The following is a 26769-nucleotide window of genomic DNA, read 5'->3' on the forward strand; positions in this document are numbered from 1 at the left end:
TGCATCTTCATTTTCTGCTTCTGTTGCAGCTCACCGGTTACCTATGCAAATATTTCAAAGTTCAACTTAAGAAACACAGAAAAATTTATGTGAATCCTTAAATAATATTTTTGAATTATATAAATAAGATTAAAGACATTATGGTTCTGCCAAAGCTAAGCATGTAAATTTCAAGTTTAGAATAAACCGTGTATGTAGGCAACAGGTTAGAACAGTACAGACTTGAAAATACCTTCCCTCAAATACATTCCCAACTGAAGCTTTCCCAAGCTCACACTTGGAGTTTGGGGTGGGGTTTGGTGTTTGTTTTTTTTTGTTTGTTTGTTTTTGTTCTTGCTGGTTACCCCCACCCAATCCCCCTGAAGATGCAGCTATCAGTAATACAGTTCTGGTACAGCAGGAACTCTAGATTCCATTCAGTCTTTCTCTCTTGATGCTAAAAGCTCTTTACAGGTGAAAAGGATAAAGCTATTGTCCTAAGACAGCTTGTCAAAATGTGGTAAGTGGTTAGTTTCATTAACAGGAAAGGAAGAGGTATTTTTATAAAGTGATATAAAACACAGCCAAAAAGCTATTTTAAAGCAATTGTGTCCAACAGCAAAAAGGTCAGTATTTTTAATTTGTAGCACTGTTTCTCCCAACAGAGAACAGTTGCCTATTGTCAGAGATACAATTTCTGTGAATACACTTGCCAAGTTGACTTTGTTTTAAATTCACCTCAAAATGGAGTATTTCAAATTATGAAAGGGTCTAAAAGCTGCACATAAGCATTATTTAATGTTAGACACACACTAAGTTTTATTAAGCATTACACTAGAACTACTTTGGTATAAAAAATACTTTATTTTAAAGCTATGAAAGTTATAAAAATATGTAGTTAAACTTTCTACTCACAGAATGTTTGCTATTTTAACATTAGTGATTTGTTTCTCCTAACGAATCTGAATTTTATTCGAAAGGTTTACAAGACATTATTACTATAATTTAAAAAACCCAGCATTACAGGGAGCTGTACTAATTGTGATGTTTTATCAGTATTCATTTAACCTCTAGATTTTTAATGAAGGCAGCAAAAACAACTATTTTCTGATGATACAGAATGTCTTATTTCTTGAAGCGTTTCTGTGGTTGACCACTTCTTCATTAGTTACCTGCAGCATGGCACCTTCCTGCCAAAGAAAAAAAAAGTGTATCTGAAGATGTTTATCACATATGTCTAAACCAAATTACCGATAGGGGAACTTCAGCCATTTAAAAAAAGAAGTATAAGCAGTTCACTGGTGTGTCTAACACAAAAAGGAACAGGACTTTTGTTAGCTGAGTCCACATTCTTCAGTGGGTAGCCTTTTAAAGGCAATGGAACTTTGAAATTTGGGCATTTTTGGTTGCCTTTTTTGGTGGATTTTGCTGATTTTTATTTAAAAACCAAATCTAGTAGAGTATGCCACCCTTACTCTGAATAACTCATTACTTGATGAATTTTCATTAATTTGAGGTGCAAACATTCAATGCAGTGAGAGTAAGGCTGACTGAATTTGGCACTAAGGTTTATTAGCTGCAAGAACTATAAAAAATGGTGGAAACCTCAACATTCTAGCCAAATTCCAATTTATGTAATTACATTATACACTTATGAAATACCACCTGCAGTTTAATTTGAAGTTTTCACTTCCCCTCCTAAAGAACTGCTTATGCAGTTGTTAAAAGAATGGACGACACATTCCTTCACAGTGGCAGATGTATTCTGTGGTGCAATTTTTTTCCTTACACGTAAACAGTCTACAGTTACTTGGGAACCTTCAGGATGAAATGTGTTATATAAAATAGATTACAGTAGACAAGACACACAACAACATAGTTCATTTTCAACAGCACAGAACTACCTTAATTGCATTACCTTGCAACCACCATAATGCATAGACTCCCAAGAAAAAATAAAATGTTGCAGGATGCAAAAATAAAGTTGTATGATTTAATTAACTTGTGACCTACCATTTTAACTACCAACACCAGGGATGGAACCCTTGCAAAGCTTTACTAATGGACACTTGCAGGTCTCATTTGTTCAACTGTAGCAGTGTACAGTGGCAGCAGTCTATGCTTGTCCAGGGTTCATATCATAGCTAGATTCCAGTAGGAAAAAAATATGTTAAGTAGCTGAAATTAATGAAAATTTGTTTGTAAAAAATTTAATAATACAAGAAAACAGGATTCACAAATTTCTTTTCAATTGGTAATTGTTAACTCAATTCATTGCTATGTTAAACTACATAACGATAATCACTATACTGAAACAATACTGTCAAACATTATTAATTTCTTGGTTTTGGAACATTAAGAAAGGAAAAGTAAATAAGATCTTACCTAAAGAAGTTTAACTGAAGCTTAGAACTATTTTGCTCTACACCCTCAGCCTTCGTTGGCATCCTTATAACTACCGTAGTTAAAGCTTTGCAGAAATACAGCGCAGCTTTTTAAGACTGGCTGAACTTAGTGACGTTTTCAAGAGTTCTCTTGTACTAGACCTGTGTCCCTGGAAGAGTACCTCGCTGGGGTTATTTCCTTTCCTTGCCATTGAAGAAGCAGCATCTAAAAGATCTAAAAAGGTGTTTCTCCTTGCAGAGATATCCCTTAAGTTATCTAGATATTTTAAACCTGATCATTTACAGACAACATACTTTTTTCTGACCAGCATTTAATTTTACACGTACAACAATAGCTTTATATTATTTGTGGGACCTTATACTACCCACTCCTTGCCTTATTTTACAATATTAAAAAAAAAATCTAAAATTACACAATATTTCCTTTAGAATTATTTTATTAAATCATAAATGTACAACAGCTTCTTAACTCTACACACGCACTTAAATTTTTAAAAGGAAAACGTTATGTCTTATTACACCATGATCCTGGCTAATAGCTTTTCAAAACTTTGAGAAAAATCTTAAAAAAGGTTTCACATGTCACCTGAAACTTACAAATTTAACATTATCAAAGGAATGCTTCTACACTTACAAAGACCACTAGAAAGAAACAACAATTAAAAAGCTAAGAAACTGTCTCAAAGGCATTTTTACAATCCTTCCTCCACAGTAAGGTAATGTTATTAAATAATCCAAATCCATTCACAAAATGGCTCTCTGCATCTGCTCTGGTGTCTTCTGCCATATCACTGCATATTTATGCATGACTGAGATAAGTGTTTCCTTAACATTGTTATTTCGATAACCTGAAGCTGTTCTGTTACCTCTGGGCTCTCATCCTCTCCTATTTATACAGTGAAGCCTGTTTCAACAGAAGTAAAGAGTAAAAAAATAGGTTATGAAATTATTCATCTAACCATTTTTTAAAGGAAAGATAATATGATCCTAAAAAGCTTTTAACTCCTGCAGCTACTCTCAAGAATCACTGCAATTTTAACACTTAGAAACATACTTACCCATGGCATGCTTGCAGAAACTCAGTAACGGCTCCTCCCTCCATATCCACCACTTCCTCCACTGCCCCCTGGACCATAGTTTCCTGCAATTGCAGAAAAAGAAGAAACAGAACAGTTACATCACTATATTTTTTTATCTAGGAATGCTTTTCATTCTGTATGAAGATTAACATCTGCTTTACTTCCAGAGATGGCATATACAACAAAGATTTTAAGATTTCCCTGTCTTCCGCTAAATAACCTCCAAGAACTGCCACAAGAACTACATGCTGAAATCTTGTAAGATTCAAGTATCACATGTAATTTGATGCACTGTACTGTCTTGAGCCTGTGAGGGCTGACTTTATTTGCATGCTAAACCTTACATGAAACGGCTTTGTGTTTCAGTTTCCATTTCACAAGCTTTACATGCCGTATTAGATTATATTTAGACAACAAAAAGCAGCAACTGTCAAGAAAAAGTGACACTGCAACAAGAGGGGGGAAAAAAAACAAATCCTACCAAGTTTAGTGGACATTAACTGGACTCTGAACAAATAGTGTGAGCTGATAGCAAAGAACATGAAACTTGGCTAAGATCTTTACAGACTGGAAACTGCAAAGTATTTTGTAATATTCTGGAAAAAGTTAGTACCTTGTCATTTATCTTTTGAAAAAAAGTAATTATAAAATTTCTCTCAAGACAAGCTTTAGAGTCTCAAGGTGAGAAACTGTAGCCAACTTGCAGAAAGAATATGGATACTTAAGTCCATCTATTGCAGAAGTTATCGAATTTCTACATATCAATCTTAGAATCACAGAACAGTTTGGGTTGGAAGGGACTTGCCATGGGCAGGGACATCTTTCACTAGATCAGGTTGCTCAAAGCCCTGTCCAACCTGGCCTTGAACACTTCCTTCCAGGGATGGGGCATCCACAACTTCTCCAGGCTGCCTGTTCCAGTGTCTCACCACCCTCATTGTGAAGAATTTCTTCCATTCTATCTAATCGTAATCTACTCTCTTTAGTTCAAAACAGTCACCCCTTGTCCCATCTTCCCTTCCACCTCCCCAAAAGACTAAAGCCCACCCACTCTGTTTGGCTGCAAGGCAGGTCAGGACATGTACAATACCTCCACCATATGGTCCCCCCATGTTCCTGCTGCCACCAAAATTTCCACTCTTCATTGGACCATAATTTGAAGGTTGTTGGTTGTAGTTTCCAAAATCATTATAGTTTCCACTTCCATAATTGCCTGCATTATCAATACAAAAGTGGAGAAATACCTAGATGAGCACTCACAAAGTTATCTCATTATTATAATTTTAAATAAAGTACAAAATCACACAGGTATTCCAGCAGTGCATGCAACGAACTGCTTTTTCATACTATTTCATACTATTTGGAAAACAAGAGCTTCCTCCGACAACATTTACACGCCACCCCCCCACCCCCAAATCTCAAATGGCTTGCACTAATTTACAGCTCAAATGCCTGGTCATTTCAAGCCAGTAGGTTACCTCCTCCATAGTTGTCATAACCACCTCCATAGCCCCCACCCTGGTTGCCATATCCAGGTCCTCCTCCACCATATCCTCCTCTTCCTCCTCCGTAACCAGGACTGCCACCAAAGTTGCCACCTATAACAATATAATCCTTTAAAATAAACTTTTCAGTGTAGAAGGCAACCAAATTCTACAGAATCAGAGGATATTTTCCTGTTTAAAAGTCTACAGGGTAAGAAAAGGGTACAAGTTTTGTAAAGCAATTTCTATGAACACTTTTTTTAAAGGCACATACCAACTCCCACCGTAACTGAACTGCGACAAAAGCCCACCAGTCAGACTGCCTAAAAGCTTCAATTAAAGGGCTTAATTAAAATCTTGATTTTTTCAGGAAATTTAAGAAACACTGCTATTCTAAAGAAAAGAGAAGGACATAGCTGTCCAAGAAGTAACCACACAATTTACCATATAAAGGTTTAACATGAGCCAACAGCTACGTCTGCTTCTTAAAGCCAACAAAATGGCTTTGGCAATTAATATAAATTTTATACAAATGGTAAGGGAATGTAAAAATGTTTCTGAATCAGAGAAAAACAACCACCAACAAAAAAGTAAACTAACCTCCAGGTCCTCCACCATATCCATTATACCCATCACCAAATCCGCGGCCACTTCCATAGCCATCTGCCAGAGAAGAAACCCGAAGTATTTCAATGCACCCGTAGCAAACTGATTTCTCAAACCCCTATGACCTTAAGGGCCAAATCTCAAGAGATTATTGACTAAGCACATGTACACTTGAATTTAGAAAAATATGTGAAATAACAAATCCAATCATTGCTCTACATCTTCCATTTTCTTGCGTTTGTAAGGTACCCAGTTTTAATTTTGGACATAGCCCTTCCACTGTAAAGGTCAGGCAACTGCTACATAGAATTACGGAGGAGAAATCTCTGAATTCCGTAACAAAATTAAGTTTAGGTCAATTTTCGCTTTTAATAAAATCTTTTTTAAAAAAAAGGCAAGTAACTTCATTTTACTGAATACCCACATAATCAATTTTTGTACTACAGAAGAGGTCTGCAAGTTATTTTCCCCAAAAATTCTCTGCTACAGCTGTATTTAAATGGAACAGCAGTAGCTTACAAAGTTACGCAGAACCAGAAAGACAGTATAAGGAAAAAAAAAATGCTACAAACATGCCTGTCTTACCGGCTCCCCCTCTGAAATTGCTGCCAGGTCCTGGACCAAAGTTGCCACCACCTCCACGTGCATCACCAAAGCCGAAGTTCCCTGTAACAGTTTAATGTTTATAACCAGTGAAATTGTGGAAAGTGAACACAAAAATCAACCACAAACCATTAACCGTTACTTGTACATACCTCCTCTTCCACTCCTGGAATTTTGAACTTCCTGCATTTCCTGTCTAGAGAGAGCTTTCCTTACTTCTGCATTATGGCCATTGATGGTGTGATACTTCTGCACTGTAACCACATCAAATAAGATACCATAAGGATTTAAGTACTGATCTGGCAACAAACAAGAGTATCAGGCTTCCAAAAATGAAGTAATTTCCAAATTAATCCATACATACTCTGTACCATTTAGAAAACCCAAAATACCATACGATTTTTAAGCAAAGCTGCCAGTACTTATTTAAAACACATGTTCCTACACAATTCACTAAAATTACGATGTAGCAAATATTCATGCATATAACTAATCCCATTATCTCTTCAGTTTAAGTTTAGCTTTGCACAATTACCATGATTTAAGTTTTTAGCTTTACACAATTATCGTGACTGCAAGAATTAATACTATCAAATGAAAAAGTGAAATGAAGCTTACTTACATACAATTTTATCCACAGGATCATGGTCATCAAATGTAACAAATCCAAACCCTCTCTTTTTACCAGACTGTCTGTCAGTAATGATTTCAATAGTGTCAATTTTTCCATATTCCTCAAAGTAGTCACGAAGATGGTGTTCTTCAGTGTCCTCTTTAATACCACCAACAAATAGTTTTTTCACAGTAACGTGAGCACCAGGTTTGCCAGATTCCTGTTAAAAAGAATCCTTTAAATTACCACAAAGAAGAACAATTTCACCAATCGCTATTTTGCCAGGATTTCGGGAATAGCATACTGGTAAATAAAGATTTTTCAAGCACTGAGGTAGCCCTCTTACAATGCACGTCCCTGCAACCTTGCTTGGGGGGCCTTCTGGGAGGGAAGCAACATGGGGTAATTTGGAGTTTTTTCCTTCCCCCTTTGTGTCAAAGCCTTAAAAGCACTGAAAAAGATACAGATGAAAGTGCTATGAAATGCATTAAATAAAAAGCCCTTAAACATATTTAGAGAAAATGTAAGATCAACTGTTTGAAAGAACTGCAAGTGTTTAATAACTTAAACTAGAGCACGACTTTTATAATTGAAACAAAGACATGTCAGCTTCCTCCGCGCATTTCCCCAAAAGCAGTGAAACCCACATTCCACTTGTATCAACAACAAAGGTCCACCACAGCTATGCATTTTAACCCCTACTCAAAATATGAAGACAAGTCCTCACATTCATGGGTTACGTTTACACTTTGAACATGATATCCAAGCTGCTGCACTAGGTAGGAATGACTTACTCCTAAAGCTTAGTAATAGCTTTGTGTCTATAAACAGTATGCACATATGCTGCTTTAATTACCTTTTTCCAAATGCTAACCCACCCTGCATTCTGCAGGGAATGGAAAGGAAACTGGGATAGCTAACAGGGGTATCAGCTGTGACGATTTCCATTTCCCTTAACCGCTGGGACAGCTCATTCAATTCCAGTTCATCGGTCCAAATGCATTGAACACCTGGGTCCAAGCTTAAACTGGTAAATGCTCCCAGAGCTCCCACAACATGGTAAATAAACAGAAGTCACCCAGAATCTGCACTTGCTCCTCAAGTACCTCTATGCCACAGTAACCTGGCTGAAAAGTTTACAGGTGCACTGCATTCCTGTGCACACACCTAATTTATATCCTGAAGTTTAAAAACAAATATGCCTGGGGCTAAAACCAGAGCAGTCCTAAGATGATTTTGTACACCACCACTGGAAAAAAGAAGTTTCCCTACTACATTCTCTATTTTTAGTCACTTCAGTTATATACCTTATAGAAATACCCCAAAAGATCTTGGAATAGAGTCAGGAGAGATTGACAGGAGTTTATTAATTTGAGGTTTATTAACAGTAACCATTCCAGAGAAGAATTAGTTTGGAATTTGCATAATTACAGGCATTCAACATGTTTTTGCTAACAATACTTTCAGACCCCAGTTGCATCCCTTGCAGACATGATTCTACAAGCAGAATAACTTAGTAATTCACTGTGATAACAGACATTTATGTAATAGTGTCATTTAATGGACCAAAAGTGTGGGAAATATTGCCCCAACTATGGCCTTTTAACTAGGATATTTAAACCCAGCCAATTTCAAATAAGAGCAAAGCATAACTGTCTGACCAAAATAAGATATTCCTTTTTCAAAGCATGAAAACTATCTGCTTTCAAAGCCATACTTACCTCTCTAGCCACAGCTCTCTTAGGCTCAACCACCCTTCCGTCAATTGTGTGAGGTCTTGCAGCCATGGCTGCATCAACTTCAGCCATGGAGGAGAATGTTACAAAACCAAACCCCCTTGATCTTTTGCTTGCAGGATCCCTCATTACCTAAAAATAATAAACACATTTAAACCACTTCTACCTGTCTCATGTTAAGCTTAACACTAACAACATTTGGAGAAAACATGTAAACTTAATTTACACCTTCCTTGATTTCAAAACACAATTATAATAAAGCAGCAGGCTATGCTGATTAAGTACATGAATGGCACTGCTTGGCATCACAGAAATTCAAACCGCTGTTGTCCTCTAAGACTCTACCCACAATTCAGAAATGCTGCTACATCAGTGACATACATTTATATTTATGTTTGTTCTCTCAAAAAAATCAAACACATAATTTCTTTTAAGGTTTCTGAAGACCACAGACTTCAAATTTGTGTTATGAAATATGTATTTACTGCTCCCAAAACAAATTCAGTGGAGGAACTTGTACTGCTCTGGAGGCATATGTACAAGAGTCACTGCCCTGGAGGCATTTAAAAGACATGGTGCTTAGGGACATGGTTTAGTGGTGGACTTGGAAGTGTTAGGTTTACAGTTGGACTCGATGGTCACAAGGGTCTTTTCCAACCTAAATGATTCTATGAAAACATGACACAAAAAGACATCCTTTTCCAGCTTTATCAAGGCTGCTTACCATATCAGCCTTCTGCCAAAGGTTACCAATTGCACAGATGTAACAGTGCTCAGTGTAAGCACTCCCTAATGCACTTCAGCCAATGACACCCAAGTTAATTTTAAACTATTGAAATCAGTGGTTAGAAATAATCCGGGAGATTTTTCAGGACACAGATTGTGAATGCTCCCTAAGTCTATCAACAGAGTTTGCAAGGGAAAGCCTGTGCATAGCTTCAGGGGACTGAATTCTGTATAAACCAACCAACTGTACACTTAAGAAAATTTAATATACCATCTTTTCATTAAACCATCCAGAAAACAACACTTCCACAATTTCTAAACATTCTATGCCATTGTTATGCAGTAGTATGCCAAACTTACCACACAGTCTGTAAGCTTTCCCCATTGCTCATAGTAACTCCTCAAGCTTTCCTCTGTTGTTTCAAAGCTTAAGCCACCAATAAACAGTTTGCGGAACTGCTCCTTTTCCCTCTATCACAGAAAAGAAGATTACATTAATATAATTAACAATACCCCCTCTGCATCAGCATAATTAGACACTAAGAAAGGTTTTCTTAAGTGTCTAAAACATTCAGTAAGACGTATTTTTCAAAATTAAGCTTGGCTCTTCTAAATATTATACCATTATTCAAGAAACTAAGCAATTTATGCAAATTCTAGGGGTAAACTTTTACAATACAGATTTTAATAACGTGCTTCTGCCCATCTCTCCCTCCGAATATTAAGAACAAGGGACCACACTCAAAGACTTTCAGAACAGTCCTCTCAAAAGTCTTTAAGAGATGCTTTTTAAAGAAAAGGAAAATAAAAACAAAACCAGAAGTTCTCATTACAGATAACATGAATTAATCCATACTGTCTGATTCCATGCCAGGTGGCATTTATTTTTAAAAACCATTCTGGCTGAAATTACTGTACATGAATGCCATCATGCTACTTACCCAAGGCATTAAAAATAAAAATAAATTAAGATACAGCTAAATATGTCGATACAGCTAGAGATGTTCTAAAATGGGTCGCCGATTCATATTTCCTCATTAATTATTAAAATGAATGAAAGCCAGAGCATCTGTAAAATTAATCTGGGATCCTGCACCATTGGAATTAGCAGTAAACCTATCCACCCTCAACAGCAGCAATATCAAAACTAAGTGGATTCCCTTTAAAATGGAAATGTGAATAATACATACTCACATGTGTATCCACTAATATAAATTACACTTTCAGTAAGACCTCATTCTATTATCTTTCAGATAAATTATCATTGTGCTTGTTCAGCATAAATTTCTGGTGTGATGACAAGTACATCATTAAAAAAAACCCAGAACCAATAATAAGGTATTAAATTTGCTATTTTATATGCGGTATTATACCAAAGCAGGAAGAACAACCTTCCAACCTCTACCAGTTAAAAGTACTTTTATACTAATTTTTCATACTAAGCAGACATAATAATTGTAATTTTCTGCATACAATAGCATCACTAGATCATACATTTTGCAATTTCATATGTCAAACAGCGACTAAAAAAATGCACTGAAAAGTAGTCCCCTTCCAGAAAATTTAAGATTTCAGAATGTTGTTTGAAAGAGAACTGTCCTGCTAGGGACAAGAAAATTCAAATGCAATGATTACTTCAGCTTTATAGTGTTAATTAATTTTAAAAATCAAAATCTGCTTGGGTGTTTGGTTTTGTGTTTTCTTTAGGGTGGCGGTTGTTTTTTAAGCAACCCAATCACTACATAGTTAGCTACAACTGACAAACACAACATGACCAACTATGCACTGGACAGTAAGATAAACGTAAAAAGGAAGTTAGACAACCAATGACAATGAGATTTGGAATATAAGCGAAATAGTTCAAAGCACAAATGCTTTTAAAAGTATTCATCCAATCTGTATGTAGACCAACATGTTTTCTGAGGTTGCCCAAGGCAGGCCTGGATCCAGATGCATGTAACAGGAAGACAATTACTGTAGCTAGTACTGAATCAGTTTTGTTCAAAACACGTCACCCTATTACCAGCTTGAGATACTGCAGTCTGACAAGGAAGTCAACCATTAGAAAAATAAACTTTTTCCCCTCCAAAATAAATACTGCATTTGAAAACAATCAGCAATCAGTTTAAATGTCTCTTAAAACACTTGGAATCTGCTGTTAGAGCTAGTATTTTTTCTTCTAAGGAACACAGTGGAAGCTAGTGCTGTCTCCTTCTTGCACAGACAGGCAAAATTAGACACAATAGTTTAAAAGCAGCAAATTCATGTTATGCCAAGTTTCCTTTCATCTCATCTCTTAAAAGGAATAAAGGAAAGGATGCTGCATACCAGACTTGGACTAAAAAGTCATACACTGCAAATCGTACTATCATTTATAGTTTGAGTAGGCTAGCAGAGAAATCATTTTAAGCAACTATACTGCCAAAAAAATACTCCCTTCAAATTACTTCAGTTCTGCTGGTTGAAAATTAGGGACTGGTTGCTACAGTTTCGTAGGCCCACAAAAGACACTTTTTCCTATATGATCAATTGTCACGTCTAACAATGCACGTTGATATTCTTATAAAAACATGAGCATTAAGCAAATTTAATAGGCAGATAGAATTTTTCCTCTAAGTGTTAGGTTTACGTTTGAAAATGGTTATAAACATGTAAATGAAACTCAAGGAGAATGGAATCTATCAGCTGCAACAACTGCATTTGTTTTTTAAAGGACAAACATATACCACACATTACTAATAAACACTAAACAGAATAATAACACACTTCACAGACGTATGAATTCTTAAAAACTGTTATCTACCATGTATTAAGTGTCATACAGTACATGCCCTACCCAGAGCAACATCTAGGCACCACACACAGCAGAACATGGCAATAACAAAATTCACTACCAGTTCTTCAATTAAAACCACTGCGTGAAAATATCAAACATGTTGTTCTACTAATACATGCACAGCCTCTGGACGTAGAGAGACTATTTGTCTTAAATGTGCCTGTTTTAAGAAGCTCTGGTAGCCTAGCATTAACCTCCCATCAGGGTCCAGAGAGCTCTGACCATCTGAAGTTTATGCTGAAGCTGTAAAACGTATAAAAATTATTATCACTCCGATCCCTCTCAGAATCTCGATGAAAATCCTCATTTGGTAAACACAACCCTCCCACACATACAACCCACCCCTGTCAAGGCCCACACTTTATAAAAGCTGGAAGAAAAACCTCTCGCAAGATTTCCATAGTACACTCTGTGGCAGGAACGGAGTGCAAGAGGAAATCTTTATGAACTCTGTAGAATCTTCATTGGTGCTCATTTTAAGCCTTCCTTCACAGGCTTAAAGCAACACTTCAAAGGACTGAAAAATGCATAGCCTTTGCTGGAAAATTAATCATCAGAGCAAGTGAATGTGTTTCATATAGCAGTAACGTCAATAACGTGTGCACAAAATACTCCAAGCTGACCACAGACTTCTGCAAAGTTAAGAACCTGAGTAACAAAAATGGGTAACAGAAATAAACTGAACTACTATTGCTAAGCCCGCCAAAAGCAAAACTGCGTTTTCTGGCCCCAAACTAGAAAGACACTACTCTGTCTCTCTTCCCCCCCGTCCAAGGACGCCGTTAGCCCCTACACGTTCTACAGGGCTTTGCAATCCAACAGCCTGGGTCTCCCCCTTCCCCCGCCCCCACAGCCTGATGTTATCAGGAGTGAAGCGGTTACCGTGCCGGCTCCGCCATGTGGCGGAAATCAGGAAAACAGGGGCCCCCGCAGCTAGAAGGGGAAAATGGCGCCCAGAAGGAGCCGTCGCCTCCAGGGACGGCGATGCGGCGCGAAGGAAAAAACTTCTGGCAGCACCGACCCCAGATGAAAAAAAAGAAAAAAAAAAATATAAACAACACCCGGGTCCTCAGGCTAAACAGAAACCCAGTGCTTGCAAACCGCTTCTAGCGTACACTTAACAGACAATCAGGAAGAGCTTGCAAGCGCTGTTTTCCGCCCCCGCAGATACTAGACAACTACAGCTGCCTGCCCACCTCGCAGCCCCTACTGCCCTCCCGCCTTACTCGCTTTCTCGTCCTCGGAGTGATCCTCACAGCCTCACGCACAAGCGAGTCTCGGCGCCGCCATTTTACCCCTCCCTTTCCCCACCGCCATTACTAGCAGCGCCACCCCGGCCGGCCAGCACCTCGCAGGGCAAAGGCGACTCCCCAGATCGCGCACCGACTGACCTCCGTAGCCATGTGTCCCCCTCCTCCAGCGCCACCCTAACGGCGGCTCGGCTAGCGGGTAGGTCAAGTGATTTAGGAACTCGCCGCCCGCCATGCACGGCTACGGCAGCTTCCGCCTCCTCTCCCGGCTGCGCACCAGCCCCAACCGCCGCTTCCAGAACCTTCCTCCCCGCTAACGCTTCCTCTGCGGAAGGATATCCAGCCCCCTACCCGCGGCGCACCGACCGGGAGCCAACGGCGGTACCGAGACCCGCGCTAACAGAGGCTCAAGCCCGCTTGTATCGCCCGGACCCGGAAAAATTCACTCCCTACGCATAACCAAACGTGCCACCCTCCTTAAAAGCAAACTCTGAATTTTCCCTTTTCACGTACCATATTCTTCATGGTTTACGTATTCCTGCTTGAGAGTACCGTACAACTGGTCAGTAATGGCTGCCTTAACTGTTACGTAATTTGAAATTCAGCTCCACGTAGTGCTAGCGCCCTCCTTCTCCAGCCCAGGCTCGCTTCTGAGGTTTTAGTTTTTTAAAAAAAAAAGCTTGAATCTGGAGCTTAAATATCTCCAAAGGGGCAGCAGCTCTGTATAACGCCCCTACGTGTTTTTATCACGTAATAAAAAGTCATCAACTCCGTTGGTAATGGCTGTCTCCGAAATGAGCCGAAGGAGCCGTCGTCGTCGAGCTTATCCGCTTCGACAGCCGCCGGAAAAAGCCGAAAGCGGAATGGAAGCCCGTTCGACTCGCTTCGGCAATTTCCGGAATTTGCCGAAGCAGACAAGAATGGCGCTCGGAACCTGCTCGGCAATTTCCGGAGAAAAAAAACCGCAGCAGTCGTCGACTATCCAGCCCCTTCGGCAATTTCCGACAACGGAAGAGGCCCGCAATACGTGCCCGAGCGGAGCCGAAACGGTCCCCATCAAGACTGGCACCGTATCGCGTTTTTTTCCGGAAATTGCCGAAAGGCCCCGAAAGCTCAAACCTCAAAGCGAGGGGTTATAATTAGCCGAGGGCGGCCTCGTATCGCCCACCCCGCCGTTGCCCTCCCCGCGGCCACCTGTGGTACTGGCAGGGAGCGGGCGGGAGCAGAGCGAGGCGCACCCCCGAAATCTCCCCCTGCTGTGGGCGGCCTGGCCCCTTCCCCCTCCACCCAGGCAGGAGGAAGTGGTAACTACCCAGATTTTGGCGCCAGCACCGACACATCGCGGGGGCCCGGGAGCCAGCGGAGGGAGGCGGATTTCGCCGCAGCCTGCTCCGCTTTACCCCGCACCGCCGACGTCGGGCCCGCCGCCCGCTCCGGCACTCCGTTCTTCCTTCCTCCCTCCCTCCCCTCCCTCCCTTTTCCTCTCTTCAGCGGCCCCGCACGCACCGCGACAAAGGGTGAGTGCTGCCGCCCCGCGCACCAAGGAAATGGCGCTGGAGCTGCTCCTTTCTTCCCGCCCCCTCTTCTCCCCCCTCCCCCCCCAGCTCCCGAGGAAAGCCAGCGCGGATCCACCCGCGGCTCCTCACACGCAGGGAAGCCTCCCCAGCCGACTCCGGACCCTCTCCCCACTAATAAAAAGAATTTCCGAGCTCCCCCCTAGTGCTTTCCGAGCCCCCTTCCCTTCCCCCCGCGCCCCCACTAACGACTAGGCCTCCTCGCCGCAACGCGGGAAACGGCCGCTCTCCAAGCGGCCCCTTCGGCCACGCCGCAACCAGCTTCAAACCCACCCCGGCGCTCCCTGCCCAACCTTCCCGCTCCCGGGGGCCGCCCTCCCGCACCCACTGAGGGCCTCGCTCCGCGGCGGGCGGCGCCCGCCCCGGCCCAACGCGCCCTCATGGCGGCGGCCATCATGGCGGCTGCAGTTACCGGGCGCCGCGGGCCCGTTCCCCCACCCGCGGCCCACCGGCTCACCCAGTCGCTTTCTCTGTCGCCGCGAGGCATCTTCCTTCTTTTGGACGCCTGACGCGGTCCTGCGCTAGCCCCCCGTTGGAGAGACGTCTTGGCCCCCCTCCTGTACTGGCGGCGACGACGGTAGGAGGTTGCAGCTCGCGCGTAGGCGGCGTCGTGCGCTCTGCCCCGTCAGCCGCCGGCGCGCAGTGCTCGGCCAGCCCAGCCCCGCCAGCCGCCGCACCCGCCCTGCGCCGCGCCGCGCTGCCGCCCAGCCGTTCCCTCCCCCTCCCTTCCCCCACCCCCCGCCTCAACCCCCCTCAGATGTCGCTGTTGCCGCCGTTGCTCAGTGCGCGCAGGGCGAGAGCGAGGAGGAGACGGGAGACCCGAGCGGCTGGGCACCATTGAAGTCTGTATCCTTCTCTCTCTCCCTCTTTCTCTCGCTCCAGCCGCCTCCTTCCCCCACGCCCCATTCCCTTTCCCTCTGCGCCCCGTGGCGCGGGCCTCGCCTGCGGGCCGTCGCGGGGAGATGCGGGGCGCAGCCTGCTCCCCCCCCGGCCCCCCCCCCCCCCGTTAATACGCCGCCGCTTCCTTGGCGGCGGGGGGTAACGGGCGGAGCAGGGCTGCCGCGGGGCCGCGGCCCCGGCGCTTGTACGGCGCCCCCGGCCCAAGAGGGAGGGAGGAAGAGAGAGAGGGCCCCGGAGCGAGCGCGCTTTGCCGCGGGGAAGGAGGGCTGCGCCGGGGGGCGGGGGCAGCGGCACCCGCGCGGCGGCGGACACGTTTGGGAGACAAAGCCAGCCCGCCAGCGCCGAGGGGCGGCCTCCGCGACCGGTCGTCCCTGCCGCGGGAGGCGGCGGCAGCAGCGGCGGCGTGTGCCGGGCCCGGGGGAAACGTGGCGGGGTGGGGGAGGCGGCGTGGAAGGGGCCCTGACGGCGGGGGCGCGGCGCACAGGGCCCGCCGGGCGGCGGCGGCTGCCCGGGGCGGGCGCGGCGGGCCCCCTCCCCCGGCCCTCGCTCTGGGGCGGCGGGCCGGCCCCGCGCCGCCCGGGGCAGTCCCGTTAGCTCGCCCGGGGCGTCCCCGCCGGCCTCACGTGCGCCCACCACAGGCCCGAGGCGCAGCCTCCCCCAGCAGGCCTCCGCAGGGCTGCCTTTATTTTCTGGTGCGGGTGGCACGGGTTTTTTTATTATTATTGTTGTTGTTTCTTTTCCCCTTTCTCCTGCCTTTCAAACGGGGACAAGACAAGCCCCTCCGCTCTGGGGCCCAAGTCCCTGCCCGCCTCCCACCTCACCTACCCCACCGCCTATGGGACTGCCAAAATCCATCTCCCGTGTCAGGGGAGAATTGGGCGGGATTGCTTGAGTCCGGGAGGTTTTCTGGCCTTGGAGGACTTTCTCTTTTGCCTTGTCCAGGTGTATGGGGAATTCTAACAGTTCTATAGTTTGCAGTGGGGCGGGGACAATACATGCCTAAGGAGGTGGCCGATATGACAAATGACATGGAAAAGGGGATGGATTATGTTCAACATCGTTTGCGTATGTTAAATATGTAGTAATGTACAGCATATCTGAGTTAATATTGCTCTAGGACCTTAACTCTTGCAAACTTGAGAATCAGAAGGCAACGTTATAGTTGCATTAAGATAAATATTTGCTGTTTATAAGCATTTACATGTAAGAGTAATGGGTGACTCGTTATTACACCGCAGATATGTAGCTGCTCCCCACCAGATTCGCAGTTAATATACCTAGGTATATCTCGATTAACTGCTAGAATCTGAACTCCTGTTCTGTTGGGTTTAAGGAAATAAGCATCCCTGATGGTCCTCCCCCTTTTCCCTAGAAACATCTCTGTGCCTTAGAAGGCCTTGGGAAAAACCTTTTTTCAACCCTATATACCACTTTGTCAGTATCGTTTATCCTGGCTAGCATAACGGTGTGTTACTGGGTTATGCCGGACAAAGTAGTAACCTACTTTTTGTTCTGGATTTAATCCTATTAGAAATGTTATATGCAGTGAATACATGGGGGTTGGAACAAGGACCATGCTTGTATTGGGATGCCTTTCTTTGAGTAATGTAAACTTCCTTTTAATTGTCATGCATTTTTCTAGTAAAAGCTCTGCAAGTCTGCAATAAAAATGGCCTCCAATAAAACTACATTGGTAAGTTCATGCACACCTAAAGTATATAAGGATTTAATCAACATATTTTTCTTCAAACTTATAACTTGGCATCTCCATTTAAAAGATACATCCACATCTCCCCTCCCCAGCATTATTCTGACCAAAATTTCAGGTCCAGAAAGTAAGGCTACTAGAAAGGACATTGTCTTTGGCTTTAATAAATCTGCCATTTCCAAAGAGACTTGTTGGGAAAAAAAATTGAAAGGACTCTGCACTATTTTTCCCTGTCCTACAGTAGAAAACACTAAGGATTTTTTCAGCCTCCTTTCAGCACACCATGTAATTAATCATATACGTAAAAAATAAAATCCAAATCATGTGTTCATTTAATTTCTCCCAGTGTATTTGGGGAAAACTAATTGACTGAGAAAAGGCAGTCTTTACAGATGAAAAATAACATTATTGGGAAATGATGTGGCATAGTTAAAAAGCCTTTTGAAATTACTTTTAACAAATAACAGTTTCTTTGAATTTCATAGGAGCAGAGATTATCAGATGTCAACCCCTCCTGGACCATTTTAATGATGCATTCATGGATCTCAAGTCCTGTAAAGCTTTGCTTGACATTAAAATGTGGACTTCTAAGGGCAGTTGGTTGCTGATTACCATTCAACTCATAATGATACATTGTTTTGTGGAAGACAGAACTGAAAAAGTATAGCATGAGATGTATCTGAGGTTGAGGCGGGGAAGTAAGCAAACACACACGTGTACAATTCAAAATTTGGATAGCAGAACAGCTGATCTATAATGCACTCAAAAGGCCCGTTCTTAAATTTACTGAAATGATTACTGCTTGGCCCAGATTGAGATGTATCAAAAACTTGTGTTAACTCCTGGCTTAGAAGTGCAATGGAGAGCTTCCTTTATATTGTACAATAACAAACTATTTTAAAAGATTTCACCAAGGTAAATGCCTGAACTTTCTGTTAGTAATTGATTGTCCACTTTTCCCAAATTTGAGTAAGAGAAGGAGTTAGCCAGCCTGGGGAGGGGGTGCCTCAGGGAGAGGACTGTGAATGCGGTATTTTTAATCTTTTGATGTTGTTGAGAATTTTGCTGCACAGGTCAGGAAAATCAGTTATGGTTCCCATGGGAACCATAACTAATTCTGATTAATTATGTATTTGCATGCAAAACCTAAAGTATTAAGGGATAGCATACCTCTGGAACTGTAATTCCGATTTTGTTACCTCTTGTATGTTAAAACCCTTCACCACAGTGTCACATCAGTGTTTTAATCTTGCCCCTCAAAGAGTGATTGGAGAGCATCTGCATCTGTCATATGTGACTTCTGAGTGCAGAAAGGGAAAGAAGCCATAGATGAGCATTCAGTGGTCAAATGCCCAAGTTACAGCTTACAATATGCAACCCTAGAGAAAGGAACTTCAGGGGTCTAGTGGACATTTAGTACCCTTTAACTTCAGTCAGGTACCACATTCGCTTGTGGGCAGAGATTTACATTGGCTTGTGTAATCTCAGAGTGTATGGGTTTTTAACAAATGTTCAGTATTTCTGCAGGCTCTGCAATCAAGTATTATTTTCATAGGTTGGAAAGGCTCGAGAGTTTGGAAAGCAGTGCTGATGCGCACGAGACCTAATTAAATCTCTAATATTTAAAACAAAAAGCAAAATACTCCCGATTTTATTATTTCTTACTGCACTTCAAGAAAAAAATACAGACCCTCATGACATTAATTTTCTTCTGTGGAAGATTATATAGGTGCTTAAGTCTTAGAAAGTAAAAATAAAAATTGTTGCTTTGATACAGAAATCCAAAATGTTTATCTTTAAGTGACAAGAATTAGTGAAGCCGAAAAGAGTACCAGAAAACAATCTTCCATTGAATCAAAGAATTTTAGTCCAACGGAGAACACAGATGGAGATGTTCCCCAGTTGTAGCCTGCTTGCCTCATCACCAGTAATTATAATGTTATTACTATGGTATAGTGAGTCTGTGTCTTTTTGGGGTTTTTTTTTTGTCCCTCTGCTTCTTTTTTTGTTTGTTTTCCTCATCTCTACCTGTTTCTCTTTTTCACACTTCCATTTCTTGAAAGAAGCTGCCTTCATAGAAGAGTTGGGCATCTTCATGTTTTTATTTTCCTTTAATTTCAGTCTTACATTCTTTTTCCTGTGGAGGCAAAAAAAGCCAGTGTGCTTAAGTTGACACTTTTCAGACATGAATGCTGTGGTCAAAATACACCTGGGATATGCAGGCAGTTTAATTGGAAATAACATGCTGTTTTAGATAATCTCTCTTCTATGCTTCCAAATCAAAACAAATGTCACATAAGATACATACAAAAACCTGCTGTTTGAAAAAGTCACTCAAAACTTTCCCTGGTCTTCGTTGTTTGCACCTTCAATTTATGGGTTGCTAATCAGATTAAAGCTATTTTGGGGAGGGAGGGAAAAAGTAATTATGAAAAATAAGGGGCATAATAAACACAGGGCTTCGGAAAGAAAGAATCGGCTTCAAATCTTCAGTTTACAAAAAGAAGTTTTTCTTGTGTCTAACGTCCATGTTTTTACCTTTCACCACAAGACAAAATTCTACAAAGTCTAAAAATTTTACAGTTTCAAAATTGCTTCACAATATTCTCAAACTAACCCGCATTAATTCTAGAGAGGACTAGAGAAGGGCCATCAAGCAAATAGAGGTACTCTATGATTTTTGCTTGTCTGTTTTCTGTTCTATAGGAAGTGCATTAGTGAGGAATTAGTTCTGTCCACTTTGATTTAGGGTGCTGCATGACTGTATGTTTTAGGAGCTTAATACTGCTCCCATTAGTTTATGGCTGCCACTTTAACAATTTCCTTACAAGGTGCGGTCCAAAATGGCAAGCAAACTGCTTTTGGTCTGCTAGTGTTCTAGAAATGTGATAGGACAACATGATAGATTTGTTCCAACGTTTTTAAGATTATGAGCAAGGAAATTCTGAAATGTGTCCTTCTATTACTATTTAATTGTGCCTTATTAAACTGGGAATGCCTTGAGGATGATGTGGATGTAATATTTATTTTAAGAACTTAAAGAATATTATTTGAAGTGTCAAATGTAAACTTAAAACACTTAAAAGTTTTTTAAGTTAGCAAAATTTCATTTACATGTTAAGTGCTGTACTTAAGTGTAGCTGTCTTAAATTTTTGCACCTTTGTGACATCTGTTTGTATGTAAGTTACATCGGTGCGTGGCTAAGAATGAGAAGGGACTGCAGTAATGGAATGCTCCTAGCATGCATCCTGTTCCATAGTTACAGGTTATTGTTGAGTATTTTGTTTATTGTAGCAATACATCATAAACTTTGCTCCCATCAGGAGAACCTTTTTTTCGTAAAAGGTAGTAACCACCTTTTTTTGAGTAGCATCCCTTTTCTATTTTATGCATTTTCACAGTTCCCGTATTACTTTTCTTTACTTCTGCCTTATGCTGTTTCTTGCCCTCTGCCTTTTCACAGGCATAGAGTTAACTTTTAGAAGTGTCATAAATTTTGAGCATGTAGCACTCTGAGAATTAAATTTATAAGGGGAGTGGAGGCACTGAGTGTATGGACAAAAATATTTCACCTTTTTAAAAACTGATGTTGGGTATCTCATTAAGCAACTGAAAAAAACCCAAAACATTAACATGTCTTGCTCAGGTTACCTGACCACATGCAGTAATGTAAAAAGAGTCTGAGCTTCTGGCTTTAGTGTGAATAAGTACATAATTCTTTGCTGTTTACTGAGCAAAGTTGGATTTGGCCAGTGAAGTATCTGTGTAAAGCAAAAGAATGAATAATGTCATTCTGAATTTCTTTTGTAGCACAAAATGGGAAAGAAACAGAATGGCAAAGGTAAAAAAGTTGAAGAGGCAGAGCCTGAAGAATTTGTTGTGGAGAAAGTCCTGGACAGACGTGTTGTAAATGGAAAGGTGGAATACTACTTGAAGTGGAAAGGATTTACAGAGTAAGGCATTACCTATTATTTTTTTCTGGTAGAATGCTAAACACTAACCATTTATTTGAAATAACTGTGCAGAGACGGGATTGGGTGATGGGGATACATTTTAAAGAACCTCAAGGGAAGGACATCCATAAACGCATACTCAAGTGCGGCAGTCAAGTATGAAAATAAAATAGAAGATATGTAGCTTAGTATTTGTGCTACATAAAATGTTCCAAGACTTTTACCAAGTCCTTAGTAAGTGTTCTTTTACTACTGTTCTTTTATTTAGCTTGTGTCGATATACCTATCAAGGTAAGCTAGACTGACAGTTACTGTATTTATGTATGTGGTGGAATGAATGTTACTTCTGAGTAAGAAATTTTTCAGGGATTTAAACTGCAGGTAGCTCTGAAGTGATGAATTTGAAGCAGATAGTTTACTTGTTATTCACTTTTCTGAACTGCTCTCAAATTAGATGAATTTGCATAAGGAATTCTGTGGCATGGTTGCCTTCATTAGGCGTACCGGAAAGGTATCTTTTGAGTCTCTTTCACAGGACTTAGGGAAGCACAAGAAAACCTTACAGTGGACTTAAAAGTTGTTAAAGAAGGCATATAATTGTGCCTCCTCCCTCAAATGACACCTTCTGGCAGACTGCTTTACTAGATGAAAAAAGGTGATGCACCTAGCATTCGAACATAAGTAGTTACATATGCAATCATTTATTGTGGCATACCTCCCAAAGTGAGTGCATTGCAACATTCTGCATTCTAGCACCTGAAATTTGTGTAGTAAGTGCATAAATGCCAAACACAATGTGTTTAATATTCAAGGGTGTGATTTGAAGTTGTAAAAATAATTTGTAGGCATCCTGCTCGTGCAGTAGCGCTGTGGCAGTATTTGTACTTGTGGACTCCTGATGAGGTGCTTAGTTGTTGTAGGGAACGTTCATGGACTTCCTAAAATTTTAGTTAACAAAATGCACACTCACTGAAACATTTGCAGTGCCCAGCTCTGGACATGGAACCTTTGTTTCCTCATGTAGTCAATTGAGGGAGGGAGATAGTTCTAGGTACAGTTAAACTCAGTGCTCGGAGACATATGACACTATTTGTCATATGTAGAAGCTTAAACATATATACTTACACTGTTTATGGTGAGCGTTGTATACATTCTGTTCTCCATAACTCATAGTGCTGATATCATGTAGTTTGTTTGCATGGACCAGGAAAGGAAGGAAGCAGGGAAGGGAGTCAGTTTAAATGGACAGGTAGGTTTTGGTAGGGTGGGGATTGCTCCCACCCAGATCATAGGAGTTAATAGAGGTGCTTATTCTGTATCTCCAGTTTAAGAACATTGTTTTTCAACAGTTCATGAAGGTTACTAAAGCTGGCAAGATAAGCCTCCTTAGGTTTAAGAAACCTGCCTTACACAATGAGAAAAAAATTAACTTGCTTAAGGTGAGCCATGTGGCTAGTTTTATGTTTTTCTTCTTTTCCTAGTTTTACATAAATGTGTGTATGTTTCAGTGCTGACAACACATGGGAACCTGAAGAAAACTTAGATTGTCCAGAGCTAATCGAAGCTTTTCTGAACTCTCAGAAAGCTGGTAAAGAAAAAACAGATGGTGCCAAAAGAAAATCTTTGTCAGATAGCGAATCTGATGATAGTAAATCAAAGAAAAAGCGTGATTCTGTAAGTATATGTTTATATGCTAAGCTTTGTTTTTCCTGTGTCTCTTCCTTACCTCTTCATCCCCATCCCCCTGCCCAAAATCCTATTGTGACTTTGAGAATGAGACCAAACATGAGTTTAAAACTGTAAAAATCACGCAGCATCTGGAACTGTGGTTTGAAAAGGGTCATCACAGAATCACAGAATCAGTACGGTTGGAAAAGACCTGTAAGATCATCGAGTCCAACCTGAAAAGAAAAAAAAATCATTCATGGTGGTTAATGAGATTGTCTAAATGGTGGGTGGAAGATGGTTGATTGACACGATGACTAAAAGTTCTTGCATTGTCCCATGATGCTTACTGATTGAAAGTAAAACTGGTTAAGAGTTATTTATGAATGATATTAAGTGGTCAGTTTGTATTAGAGTAAAAGGTTCATGAATGGAACAAAGATGAAAAGTTCTGTTTTGGCTTTCATATTTAGTATATAATTTTAAATAAGTGAGTGGCAACATACAACATGACAAATTTAGTGCTGATGAGTACAAAATAATGCAAGTACACTAATGTGTTCAGTAGTTCACATTTTTGCTGTAAACTTTCAAACTACTAATTTGAAATTAAACTGGTTGGCCATGTCAGTGGTTTACTGAAGACAGCTGTTGGATGTGTGGTTGCTGTCAAAAAAGTTGGAAGGGATCAGAAGGAATAGTTGATGAAGAATACAAAGAATATTTTAGTTTCTGTATGAAGTCAATTGTGTGGCTTCATCTGGTACAGTAGTGGCCACTGTCTCAAAAAGGACATTGCAAAACTAGAAGAACTAATACAGGAAACAGTTGTGATATTCCTTACCACTAATGCGATCTCAGTGAGCCAGGAAGACTTGAGGTATTCCCCAAGGGTGTAGTTTAATGGTTGGCTTAAGCCAACCCAAGCTTGTTTTGCTGAAAAGGATGTGTTTTTCCCACTTGCAGGAGTGGATTTTTGCTTTGACTCTTTTGTTGCTTTTACTCGACATGCTTGTTTGTTTATCTTCTATAAGGATTTTTAGATTACTTGTTTCATCTATTGAGTTTTCAAAAATAAAGGCTAGAAACATTGATCTAAAATTCCTTCATTGTTACTCTACTTCTAAATTACTTGGCCTGAAGATCAGTCATGAAAAAATAAAATTAATGTCATCTTCAGACAATTATATGTGATTACAGCTTTTCTGATTATGTAAGGCTAAATTTTTTTCTGTAATATATCCATATATATACACACAAGAATATGTGTATATCCAGCTCTAACGCCAAAACATAATTTTATCTTAAACTAGATAACTATCTTCTAACTTATTGAATAGGTTGATAAGCCAAGAGGGTTTGCAAGGGGTCTTGATCCTGAGCGGATAATTGGGGCTACGGATAGCAGTGGAGAGCTTATGTTCCTCATGAAATGGTAAGTCTTATATCCACAGTTCTGGTATATATTGAGGGAGGACAGGCAGTTCCACTTGGGCTAATGAGACAACTTCATTTCAGGAGTAAGACAGCTGGTCATCTGCTTATTAACCTTGTATTCTTAGAAAAACAAGGCTTGTAGATAATCAGTTAGTACTTACTCCCTCTTCCTTCCAAAACCAAAATAACTTTAGGTTCTGTTGGTTCAGTTTCACTGAAGTAGAAAATTGAAAGGTTAATTATGATAAAATATGGAAAAATTGGCATTTGTATGGAAAAGCTGGTTCTCAGTAGTGTTCTTGCTGGGGAAACGGCAAGTTTTACATGTTTCGATAAGCAGAAGCCAGCTGCTGGATGGCCAATCTTTTAACCAACCATAGTGCCAGCTGTTTTGCATGCAACCAAGTAGAGAATTGGAAGGAACTCATGGAGGAAGCTGAGATTGAGATGAAGAGCAAATAATATGAAGGAGAGGTTTATTGTTATGGGCTAGTTAGAGAGGAGAGTGATGGGAGGAGTTTGCATTGTTGGGAGGGCAGAGGGAGACCAGCTTCCTTAGCTACAGTGTTGACAGAAGACTTCTTGACTCTCCTTGGTGAACAAGTAGGATAAAATTAATTTTTTTTCCAGTGTTGAGAATACAAGAGATTGAATTAACATTTGCTAGGGGTCAGATTTCATATGGTGGTGGCATGAGAAGAATGATAGCTTTCCACAGCCTTTGAGAAGGGCATAATTTTCTGAATGGAGTCAAACTGAGTGGTCTCCAGAGAAGTGATCTGTCATATGATGTGCCTGGACTGTTGAAGATTAGTGCTTTGGAAGATTCTGTCTCTCTTCTGCCTTTACAAATTCTCTATAGATTTTACATGATACTTAGAAGAGTTGCAAAATATAGGTCGTGACTATTTGAATGTCTGTAGTGATAATTGGCAAAATCAAACACAAAGGAAATGTAGAAAAAGAAGCTTTTTTTTTGTTAGTTCAGTTGCAGTTGGTTAGTTTTTCATAATTAATTGTAGGCAACAAACAGATACAAATGTGTGCACAAAACTGACTTGTAAAGGCAGCATATGCTTTAAAATGGAATCTGAAGCATGTCAAACTGGAAAGTTTTTTTTATTACCTCAAGACAGCATCAAGAATAGCAGTATGAAATACAGCAAGTTACTTGCATAAACAGTAAATATAATTTGGGTGTTAGTACCACCTCTTAAGACTGATGCTACTGATTTTTAAAAGTCTCACTTTGAAGTTTTGGTTATGCTTTAAAAGACAAAATTAGCAAAGTTTTACTTCTTTCATTACGTACTGCAATAAGTAACTATATAAATGGTTCCCTTTGAATAGCATTTTCCTTTCAAACAGAAAAAAACATGGGAAGGGAAGGAAGGTGCAGCTAGGAAACCTTGCCATTAGCATGGAAATGCTTGGTAGCTATGGTGAAAGGCGTACTGAAAACTGATTTCTAGCTGATATTCTTTTCAGAACTTATGGCCTATCAAGAGCTGCTAAATTTACTGAATTAATGATGATGCATTTTCTTAAACTCCACTTTCTTCTACATCAGGAAAGACTCTGATGAGGCAGATCTGGTGCTGGCCAAAGAAGCTAATGTGAAGTGTCCTCAGATCGTAATCGCTTTTTATGAAGAGCGACTAACTTGGCATTCATGCCCAGAAGATGAAGCACAATAATTGTTTGCGTTGCTTTTTTATATATATGAATATTAAAACCTGAAATTTGATTTATTAGCAATGTGAGAAGCATACATTCTAACAAGAATCAAATTTGATATTTTTTTGAAGTAGTATGTTTTGCATCAACAGCAAGTAAATAAAAGCTTTCTGCAACTTGTTTCATTTATCACAAGAGAGCATTTGATACTACTACTTCCTCCATATTAGGTAAAAGCTTTTATAAAACATTCATAAACTTCCATAGTTATTACAGAATCATAATGAATGTCTAAACAAACTCACAGATGTTTTGTAGTCTTCTATACTATTGATGTGCATGTATCTTCTTTACCCAAACCTAGCCCTTTAAACCTGTAGAATCATTCTTTTTAGTATTTGGGATCACTTGGTCCCAAGATGACCAGGTGAAAACTAACTTTGTAGTAATTTGAATGTTATCAGACTGTATATTGTTTACTTTACTGTAAATACTGGTGAACAGTGGTCAATAAAATAGTTTTATATTCTTCCTTTA

At 40.8% G+C, this 26769-nt stretch overlaps 2 protein-coding genes across 6 annotated transcripts; one reads left to right on the forward strand and one right to left on the reverse strand.

Annotated features, from left to right (window-relative positions):
* Window positions 1–216: 216 nt before the first annotated feature.
* On the reverse strand, window positions 217–15498 carry HNRNPA2B1 (heterogeneous nuclear ribonucleoprotein A2/B1). 2 transcript variants are annotated; one of them, XM_059818674.1, is made up of 11 exons: window positions 15349–15498; window positions 9592–9702; window positions 8491–8637; window positions 6779–6989; window positions 6309–6410; window positions 6139–6219; window positions 5548–5610; window positions 4942–5061; window positions 4554–4676; window positions 3443–3525; window positions 217–3288 (listed from the first exon to the last, which is right to left on the reverse strand). In XM_059818674.1, the coding sequence occupies exons 1-10, from the start codon at window positions 15376–15378 to the stop codon at window positions 3464–3466; spliced, it is 1050 nt and encodes a 349-aa protein (XP_059674657.1). In that variant the 5' UTR covers window positions 15379–15498; the 3' UTR covers window positions 217–3288; window positions 3443–3463. The 2 variants fall into 2 exon arrangements, with proteins under 2 accessions (XP_059674657.1, XP_059674656.1); XM_059818673.1 differs by having other exon boundaries at window positions 6130–6219.
* On the forward strand, window positions 14715–26769 carry CBX3 (chromobox 3). Of its 4 annotated transcripts, XM_059818675.1 has the most exons (6): window positions 15635–15733; window positions 17434–17484; window positions 21311–21453; window positions 22962–23127; window positions 24459–24553; window positions 26126–26769. In XM_059818675.1, the coding sequence occupies exons 2-6, from the start codon at window positions 17461–17463 to the stop codon at window positions 26250–26252; spliced, it is 555 nt and encodes a 184-aa protein (XP_059674658.1). In that variant the 5' UTR covers window positions 15635–15733; window positions 17434–17460; the 3' UTR covers window positions 26253–26769. The 4 variants fall into 4 exon arrangements, with proteins under 4 accessions (XP_059674660.1, XP_059674658.1, XP_059674659.1 ...); XM_059818677.1 differs by lacking the exons at window positions 15635–15733; window positions 17434–17484 and adding an exon at window positions 14715–14834; XM_059818676.1 differs by lacking the exon at window positions 17434–17484.

This window comes from Gavia stellata, chromosome 6 (genome assembly GCF_030936135.1).
Source record: "Gavia stellata isolate bGavSte3 chromosome 6, bGavSte3.hap2, whole genome shotgun sequence".
In the NCBI taxonomy this organism is placed as follows: Eukaryota; Metazoa; Chordata; class Aves; order Gaviiformes; family Gaviidae; genus Gavia; species Gavia stellata.